Source organism: Papaver somniferum, chromosome 7 (assembly GCF_003573695.1).
Source record: "Papaver somniferum cultivar HN1 chromosome 7, ASM357369v1, whole genome shotgun sequence".
Lineage (NCBI taxonomy): Eukaryota > Viridiplantae > Streptophyta > Magnoliopsida > Ranunculales > Papaveraceae > Papaver > Papaver somniferum.
Window position 1 is genome coordinate 209,876,714 of NC_039364.1, and position 10,498 is coordinate 209,887,211.

Below are 10,498 nucleotides of genomic sequence, written 5' to 3' on the forward strand. Positions count from 1 at the left end.
GAAACTCTACAGCTGACCAAAAATTCGTTTTTTGTTTTTCACTCCATAATTAACATCCATGATTATTACAAACTGTAATGTCTTAAGATTGTTGGGTGCAATAATCAAAAACAAGGAAAAAATCAAATAAGCAAAAGTTATTGATACTTAGCTCCTTTATAGTGGAAGTGATCGATTTGATGAAACAGACGAGCTCCCCAAATCCCCGCAGCAGCAACAAGGCAAAACTTTGGAAAAACAGAGTGAGTCACGTGTTCAACACGTTTCCCTTAATATATTAGCGCCCGGATACACTCAAGAGTGATGCTATAGCCCTCACAGGACGGATATCTCCAGGATAAAACACCCTACTACACCTACTACTAGCATATGTAGTAGATAGGAAAATCGTGAACGCTTAAGAAACGCTATAAAATATTTTGCCTTTAGGGGTCCCTCTAAAATATAGAGCAACCTATTTCCCATAGATTTTACAAAAGTAGTGAATTTGTTTATATAATTGACAAAAACAACTTAAAAAGAGGAACTCCCCGACGTGGGACTAAAAAGTTTATATAGTCTCTTAAAACTACTAAAAAACGGAAACTCCATAATGTGAGACTAATAAGTTTCATTCACAAAGAAAATAAAATAAAATTTATTTAGTTAAAAACCTTAAAACAACAATTAATTAATATTGTTTCCAACAAGCAAAACAGACAGTGGAAAATTAACTCCTATTTCAAACACTTTTCTGCGTAGTGGAAGCTTCTGCTCCGATACATGAAAAGTTAATTAGCAAACCTACGAACCCTTGTGTGTATGATCCTATTTACAAACGTCTCATTCAAATTTGTAATATGATTAAGAATCTTTGAATCACGAAAAGTAAAACCCCTCAAACATACTGAGTGTTTGATTTTACTTGCTGACAATGAAACATCGTACAACCAAGAAGCGGAACTAATTACTTTTAGACTTGAAAAAAGAAACCACCTAAAATTATCCATCAACAAAATGTATCTGTAACAGAGCGGTGATGGAAAGGGTAACTAATCAGTTACATAAAGAATCAACTGAAGCGAGGAAGAAGAAATGAAATTGTCCCAAATCATGGAGTTGGCGGAATGTTTCTTTTTATATGGCCCGACGTGTTAGGTTAGGTTAAGCTAATCAGGCTAGACTTTTTTCCCTTTCCCCTTAAACTTAACTTTTTTTTTGAGACGGTTTTCCGTTTTTCTTTTTTTTTACACTTTTTAGGATTTGCCTTATTGAAGTCTATGGACGCGCAGATTTGTCCCATCCCTTTTGGACGGTGGATCTATCTCCTGACAGAAACAACGTTTTCTTATTCTATAGATTATTACTATATAGACCTATAAATTATACTCATAATATACTTCCTATTTAGGGAGGTGGTTGATACCTGTTACAAGGTCAATTAGGGTAAGAAATAAATTATGGTTCAGAGATTCCAACACTGCTTCTTTGTTATCGAGTTTGGGTATGTGGAATGTGGTTCGTGATTTTTATGTGTTATAGATGCAAGCTCATGGTCGGATTCAATAGTTGATGAGAACATGCCCGAGACCATATTTTGCATACTGTATATATCCTTAGTATGACACATTAGCACCGGCAATCTGCCATCGACTAAAGATGGCAGTATGTATTTAGGTACAATGGAAAGACTATAGGTGAGTGATGAAACTGACAAACGACCCAGCAAAACTAAAAAGGGTCTTTATTGACAAGCCAACATCCGAGACACAGGAAAAACCAAATTTTTTATTGGCAATAAAAGATATCGAAAAGTATTAAATTTAAAGGCTGATTTTGGAAGTGGTGTTATATCTCAAAATATGCTCATGCAAGGTAAAGACAGGGAGAGCTTTAAAAACAAATTCTTAAATTTTGCACGGGATCATAATTCACAGATAAATAGGAATTCACTTAATGCATGCACCCTATAATGCATAACACAGTAACCTTAGACTGGAGTTCTTGAATGTTATGTCCTCTTTTAGTATATGACGAAACTTAATGCATAACACAGTGACCTCAAGTTGGAGTTCTTGAATGTTATGTCCTCTTTCAATATATGACGAAATTGCTCATCCTGGATAAACCACTATGTATGACCAGCATTGGCTGTCTTTCGTTCTAACAGAATTACGTCCTTTTATATTGTAAGTGATCTTTTATGTGTTAAAATCTTAAAAATAAGAAATGAACAGTGAAATTTAATCCGCAAGGGTAGCACTTAATGTGCCAGTAATCGTACTTAGATATCACACGAATAAAAAATAGATATCCAACAAAAGTCTTGGAAACCTGACATATTTTATATGAGATTATGATGCATATATTCCAATTGCGAAAAATAGCGCAATCCTTGAAGATTTTATATATTCCAATTGCGAAAACATCAAATCCTCAAGTTTATTGTGATAACCTTTTGAATGATTCTTAATGTTGTTAATGGATAGATTTGATAGGAACAGTGGCGGAGCCACATGTTACTTGTGGGTGGCCATGGCCACCCCAAGATTTTCAAAATCCAATACCACTATACGTATACTCCATGGTTTCATTTTTACAAGCTAATGTTTATGGCCCCTCCAACATTTGAATCTTGACTCGGCAGCTGGATAGGAAGGAATTTGGAGATATTACAAACTTGAATGACTTTTGTATAATCTTGAAATATTTATGTAAGGTTTCCAATTTTCTAAATCGGTGTTATCAATATATTTATGAGGCTTGCCTCTTTTCCAAAAATAACGTATATGCGTGACAATGATTCAAAAAACCATTCAGAATCATGATTTTCAGTTGTGCTAATTATGATTTCCACGACCCTCAAAAACTTTGATCTTAAAAAGGAGATGCTTGAAAAACAACACGTTTCTGAAGCTGCGAGGAATAATTTGAATGAATATAGTGAAAAATTAAGAGAGAAATTTTAAGAAGATACATTTGCAGCAACTAAGAGAAAACTAATATGGGAAATCTTCTTGAACAATGGTAAGTTCCTTGATGCATTGACTTCACATTTCATTCCTTTATGCGAAAGATATTGCATGTAAAACTTCTTTAGTTGTTAGAGAAAGTCGTTTTGGTTCTTAAAATATTTCATATTAGTGAAATTCACTTGGTGATGATGCTAGTTATGGTGAATCAGAGTCGAAAAGAAGGTGAGTTATTATGATCCGATCAAATTTGTTTTTCATATAAACATTATTTAAATTCTTGGATTTAGGGACTTCTGTTTACAAATATTTGCAGTTTTGAACAACAACTTAAAATCTAAGATCAACATTGGAAGTCTAATAACTTCCTTCTATATAAAATGCAAACATTAAGAAAATGTGATTGTCTTACTTGACAGTATGAGATAGGGTCTTCTTCGCTAACACCACGAAGTTGAATTTTAAATTTAAGGGCACAACATTTTCGCCTCTGCACCAATATTTCTTCTTAAATCTTAATGGTCATATGATGAAGAATGAAATATGTTTTATTATATTGTTGTACGCATTGTGAATGAACCGTGTCATTGCTATGAATGTGGTGGACGAGTAATCAGTAAACCGAAAACCTAGAAAATTTGAGATACATAACACTGTAATTTAATTAGACGTGAAATCTCAGTTGGGTTTCGTGGATTTCGAAATGTTGACACTTTAAATTAATTATACATATATTGATGGTTATACCAAAACAATGTTTCTAAGAGGTAATAAAGATGTGATTCATTGTGATATAATATGTTTGACAATAACTTCTCGCTTAATTGCTTGCTATCTTAGCTCAACAGGTAAGAGCACATGGCTTCAACCATGTAGTTGTGGGTTTGACTCCCAAAAATGGCATTTAACTCTATGTGCAAGGACCACGAACCCAACATTACAAATACTCGGAAAATTTGTAAGCATTTAAATTTATATTTTAGGTATTAATTCCCATGTTATCGAAGGTGTTCACCTGTAAAATCATGAATATTTTTACGCATGCTTACCTTTGCTTGAATACGTCAATTAGTTGACTTCAACCGAAAGTAATAGTCTTGCATGTTAGTGATGGTGTTGATATTCATCTATTTTGGAGATTTACACACTTACCTGGCAGCTGCGAAAGTGACAAATAATTTGGAGAAAGCGTCTATGAGGTATTCGAGTCGTCCAACTCACAAAGGCGAAAAAATTACCATTCAAATTACTATATATGTGTGTAAATTCGATGTTGTTTCCGTGCTCACAGCTTACCTAAATAGCTCTAGGTAGTGGATGTTGAACACTATAATAGCTAGATACTAAATAACGAGCTAGATCCGACAACTCATCCAATGTCAAATGGTTGAGCTATGAGATAGCTTAAATTATCACAACAAGGAATTATATCTAGGACCTACCCACCAGAGGAGTACGTGATTCTTGTTGCATGAGTAAGACTTTTCTCTATAAAAAATTTACTTTTTCGGGGATTTGAATTTAAAAAGATGTGAAGAAACATGACAAAAAAATAGCCTTACAAGATATATACTACTTTCGTTTTGTGACACAAATTTTGTTTTCAGGTCTTTCTGAACTAAGGTAGAGCTTATATGGAGTCATGGAGCACAAGTGTTCTCATTTTCCCTTTTTTAACAAAATAAAATGGACAAACGTTTTCATTGCCTATCAAAATTTTGGGTAAATCTGAGCATCATATAATTTTTTTTCTTTTCTTAAAGGATTATACCCGAGTCTCATTATACTTCAATTAAATCAAAATTAATATATTAAGTTAATTTGAGTTAAGGGTATTATACTATCATATTCCACTTCATATGAACGTTTGAGTATTTCTGATAACAAATTTTACGTTTGAGTATTTCTTGATAACAAAATGCAGACGTCCCAATACATCTGGGCCACGGGTGGGGCGAAGCCCCGCCACTCCAGTCGACAATTATCACCGGAACCGATGTATAACACGGGTTACATACTAGTAAAATAAATGAATTCCAAACTCTTCAACCGAGTGTAATAAGTGTCCAGTCTTTTGGGCTGATTTAGGGAGATATATAGAAGTAGTATTACTTTCTCGGTCAATGAATCCTAATCTGGGGTTTATCAAAAAAAGAAAAAAAAAGAATCCTAATCTGGGAAGTATATATATTTGGTGTCTGAAAAGTTTTTATTATGGTTCAAATGATTCCTATTTTAAGTATTTTTCTCCATAGTGGATGAGCTTAAATTTAGGAGAGGTTGCTATGAATGAAATGTGTTCATTTTGAAGTACTAAAATTACAATAACAAACCGTATATCACGCAATACTATTTCAAGGACTTTCTCAAACCCTGGAACTACTATTTAAACCCATCGGATGTTACAACTTTTCTTCATTCTTTTTTGATTGCAGTGTTTCTCATCATTAATAAGAGAAGCGCTGCACCAATAAACAAAGAAAGAATCAATTTATTTTACTACTTTATATCAGTTTCATAAATAACTTATCAAACAATGGCACGTCAAATCATTGTTCTTGCTCTTATCTTTGTCGCAGTTGCCGGCTCAGTCGTTTCTGCAGCCCAAAGCCCAGCTTCTGCTCCATCAAAATCTGAATCACCAAAAATTGCACCAACAGGATCAGAAGTTGCACCAGTCTCCTCACCATCCAGCGACAGCGAAGATGTAGCCGCCACCCCATCAGCCAGTCCTAAATCCTCCGCCGAAGCCCCAATTCAGAAATCTCCATCTCCCAGATCATCCATCTCATTCGCACCATCTGATGCTCCATCTGGTTCATCTGACCTAAGCTCTCCACCTGCACCCACACCTGAGGCTTCCGGACCTACCGCTGATGCTCCTACTACTACTGCTGATGCTCCTGCCCCCTCAAAGCAGAGCAATGGTGCTAGTGGTTTGACATACTCTGCTGTCGTCGGCGGTGCTGCTGCTGCTGCTTTCTTTTTTTAAGTTGTTGATATGTAATGTGTTTCTGTGTGTTCATTTGATACATGTAGATGTACAATTCATCAAGAACAAAGCATTTGACTTGAAGAATTTATTTGTTTGATAAAATTCTTATTGTACCGAATACCAAATACGAGGAAACATTTTTTTTAAAAAAAACTTCCGATTTCCAGCTTTTCTCCTAATCAAATTGTCCCATTACAGTCTAATCTCGATATATAACTAGCCTCTCAACCAGAAAAATATATTTGTTCAATGAGGTTATTTATTTATTAATAAATAAATAAATATATTCATTTAAAGTGTTTTTTTCTCTCATCTTCTTTAATGATGTCATCTCTAATTTACGTTATAGAAATGTGATAGACATCAAACATTTTTTGAACTATCGACCTTAACGAGAATTACGCAGTTATGAAATCGCCTACCTATAAAAAACACACTGGGTTCGTAAAAAATGTGAGAATGATCCTGAACCATTTAATAGCAACGTCATGTCAAATGTTTCATCAAATGAGGCATTTCGTGTAGCAATCGTCAAAAAAAAAACCTTCCTTTTACAACACATAACAAAATGTTCTAGAAGTTGTGCGTGTATTACAAAAAATTTAACGACGAGATGCATTTTGGTTTGGATAGAAGGATAAAACAATCAACCTTTCATGCATTTTTATGAGAAGAAATAACTTCTTATACGGACATTGTTGAGTGGATGAAATAAAACAATCAACCTTTCATGCATTTTTATGAGAAGAAATAACTTCTTATACGGATATTGTTGAGTGGATGAAATATTTTATTCTATTATGTATATTTTTTGTATAATATCTAGTAATTATTTATTTATGTTTTCACAAGGACTCAATTATTTTTATTCACTAATGCATTTAACGAGGTTATTTATTTATCCCTTTTGCCCAAGTCGGGACTGGAAAGAATTATTCATTTGACGAGGTTATTCATCTATTAGATATTCATTTATCGAGGTTAGACTGTATTTTTATTGAACAGTAACGCCTCTTTAAAATGCAAATTAGCAACGGGGTCCAAAACACTTCATCTAAGTAAAGATCCGTCGTTCAGTCTCTTAGGGGTTAATAAAATAATTGTCATACTCTATTTTTAGAGTTTCTGGAAATCTAAAGACTTGAAGTGATTCTATTAGAGTATTTTAACTGACTCGTGGATACAAATTCAATAAATTTTCAGATGTTTATAAAGACATAAAAATAAATAAATATATAATACCTTACCAAATTCAAAACATTTATCAGCCTGTAATTAATCCAATGATCCATTTCTTTATTACGTAGGCTATAATGTCAAAAAAAAATTGTTGCGAATTATATAGGCAGTAAGTTAATTGAAAATTAAACCAAGTCGTACCTAAGGGATTTTTTATTTTCTGGACAAGAAAATGAAAATATATAGATCAGATAGAGTATACATTTCATTTGTCCCGGAAGTATAGATCAAGGTCAAAAATCTGTCCAAAAAAAAGTTTCAAAAAAAGAGCTAGGAGGATAGCCAGAGCAATCCAAGGTTGTCATTGCATTTGCCTTGTTAGCTAATGCAACAACTATCTTGTTGGTTTCCTTAAAACAATTAATTACTACTACATTTTATTCCAAATCCTGTAAGTCTTTAATACAATTTTAAATTCTTCTACTCTTGATAAGGCCGTCCAACTGATACTGTTGTAGTCCCCTCTGACTGCCTTAGTAACTCTGGAAGTTTTTGCTTCTATCTGCATGTTGTTGTAGCCAAGCCGTTTTGTCCAATAAGTGCTTCTAGCATTGCATGGGCGTTCATCTCATCCTGTTTTTGAGCTTTGAAAACCGTCCATCTCGTTTCCTAGCACCAACCAGAACTACATCTTAGAATAAGTGAAATGAAACCTCCATAAGAGTTAAAATTGTACCCACCTGCGAAGTTCATTTTCCAAGTCTCTGTAGGTGGCAAAGTCCAGATGTTTTGGATAGTAATAACATTAAAAGCATGTCTGGATTGGGTTTCTTGAGAAAGTTGTTAATAAAGGGTTCACTCCGTTTGAGCAATTGTAAGTTTGTGTTTTGGGTTAGGGGGTAATTTCCTAGAACAGTTTATCACAACGTGCCTTCCATATCTGCCATACTATGTTAGCACATACGGCTTTCCATTGGTCTTGACTGGTATCTCATCCTGTTGAGTTAGCGGTCCGGGGGGGATTGGTTAAATTAGTTTGTTGATTCACATATATGATTTTGGAAATAATTGAGAGAGAAAGAGAATGAAGTTGTAGAAGAAGTTTTGCGGGGAAAGTTAAGGTTTTGAGAATTTGGTGAGATTAGTGATTTTAATCCTAATTTTGAAGTGGGGGAATCTTCTACAACTCATACAGATGAATCTTTGTATGATAATCTACAAAATCGTGATGAAATGGATTATATGCATGATCCTTACTTTTATTTTCCTCAAACTCAAGATGTCTACATAAATGATGAATCTTTTGAGCCAAATGAAGTATCGAATGACTCAGAAAAAGAACTGGGAGCTGAAAATAATCAGGTACACGCCTTACGTGGTGAAGTCTGTGATTTTTTCATGTTTGAATCCTCAATGGATGGATAAGTTTTTTTTTTTCAACTTTTTGTTGTCCAGTGTCGTTAAGGTCCGCTTTGGTCCAACCCTGACGACCACTTTGTTCGGCACGGTTTTTATACAAAATCGGACGACTTTTGATAAGTCATATTCCAGTCGTCACGTTTTAAGACCAGAAAATGCCGGATGGTTTGGCTCTTGTTGAAGTCGTCACGGTCGATATTATAAACCTTGTCGACTAAATGTGTCTCACTGCACTGAGAACCGTGTTGTGAAATATGTTTTGTTCGTCAATATTTGTATATGTAGACCGTGAAGACTATTTTTTGGACGTCAATATTTGTATCCCACGAACTTGCCGACTATTCTTTGGTCGTCAATATATGTTTTTGTATGTCGACCTTGCCGACTTGTATTTTTTTTTTACCATGCGTTATATCTAACTTGTGATGTTTTTGTAGATTGTATTGGCGTTAAATGATCATCCTGAAGCTCACAATGTTAGGGGGCATGATACTTCCGCGTATTATGCCAATAATTCGACATATTAACCAATCTTGACATGTTTTTTATCTTTGAATGAATAATTTGCACAGTGCTTCTAAGTTTATTTGTTTTTTGTTTTTTTTGCTGAATCTCAAATTTTTATTATTAGAAAGCTAAAACACCAAATTACAAGACTGACCCATTAATATTACAGAATAGACCCAACAAGGAAAAAAACTAAAACTATAAAGGAAAAGGCCCAAAAATGTCAGAGCCCAATAACTAAACTAAACTAAAACCAAGACTTACTCTCCTCATACTCTAAAATCTATCTGTTTTTACTAACAAGCTCTGCAGTATGTAGTGTGTGGCATTTCTACTTGAGTTAAGAAAGAAGCCATTCCATTATGAATGATTATAACTCCTTGAGATAATTCAGTCCCATGCCTAGCTAGTTTTGTAGCAGATAAATTTCTTTCTTTGTAGCAGACTTCATACTTGATATCAGATATCTTGCTGGTTGAATGTAGCCATCTATCTCTCAGATACTAAGGAATTATTCCATACTTGAAATTTTCAATTACTGACTTGTCAGATGCTCTAATGATTATCTTACTGCACTGAATTTTAGTGCCCATTCTGTTGCAAAAACAATTGATAAGAGTTTTGAAATGAAGCCTGTAGCATTACCAACACCTCTAGAAATAGTGCCAATGACCTGAGCATGACAACCTCTAGCAATAACACCATACCCTGCTGCTCCAGGATCACCCAAAGCAACACCATCACAACAGAACAGTAGATAACCCAATTGTGGATTACTCCATTGACATTCCTTTAGATTAGAATTTTTTATGTTTCTCTGCTCTAGCATGAAATAGTGAAGTATATATGAATCATATTCTGTCCTCCATTTTGCTCCAGTTATTCTATAACCTCCATAAAACACCAGATTCAGTATTCTTCTTTTAAAACACTCCAGATTTGGAGAAATACCTTCATGAATCACTTTATTCTTCTGAAACCACAATTCCCTCAATATTGCACAAGAAGCTATCATCCAAACTTGTTTAACAAAAGGACTTTTATGCTTTGCAAAATGTAATATATCAGACAGTGAAGAAGGTACTTGAAAGTTAAAAGTTTGCAATAACCATTGCCAGATATTAGTATTGAAACTGCACTGCCACAGAATGTGCTTCATACTATCTTGATCTTGTTGACAAATACAACATTTTGAAGCTAATGAGTAGCCTTTATCCACCAACTTTTCATCATATGCATAAACTCATTGCTGAATCTTCCAAATGTTGCTAGAAACGCCAGGATGTAAGAAAGGTTTCCATATCTGAGAAGGCCAATGCAATTTGGGTTCTTTGATTCTAATTTTCTCAATAGCAGCAGCAGTAGTAAATACTCCTTTCACATCTCCACACCATACTACCATGTCTTTACCTCCACTCACTGAAGGTAAAGGAAGAGGAATTATACT

At 34.4% G+C, this 10,498-nt stretch overlaps 2 protein-coding genes across 2 annotated transcripts; one reads left to right on the forward strand and one right to left on the reverse strand.

Moving 5' to 3' along the window:
• The first annotated feature begins 5,487 nt into the window (after nt 1-5,487).
• Nucleotides 5,488-5,943, forward strand: LOC113295882 (classical arabinogalactan protein 11-like). The gene has a single exon (XM_026544216.1). The coding sequence runs from the start codon at nt 5,488-5,490 to the stop codon at nt 5,941-5,943; it is 456 nt and encodes a 151-aa protein (XP_026400001.1).
• A 3,670-nt stretch (nt 5,944-9,613) lies between these two features.
• On the reverse strand, nt 9,614-10,210 carry LOC113295883. The gene has a single exon (XM_026544217.1). The coding sequence runs from the start codon at nt 10,208-10,210 to the stop codon at nt 9,614-9,616; it is 597 nt and encodes a 198-aa protein (XP_026400002.1).
• Nucleotides 10,211-10,498: the final 288 nt, after the last annotated feature.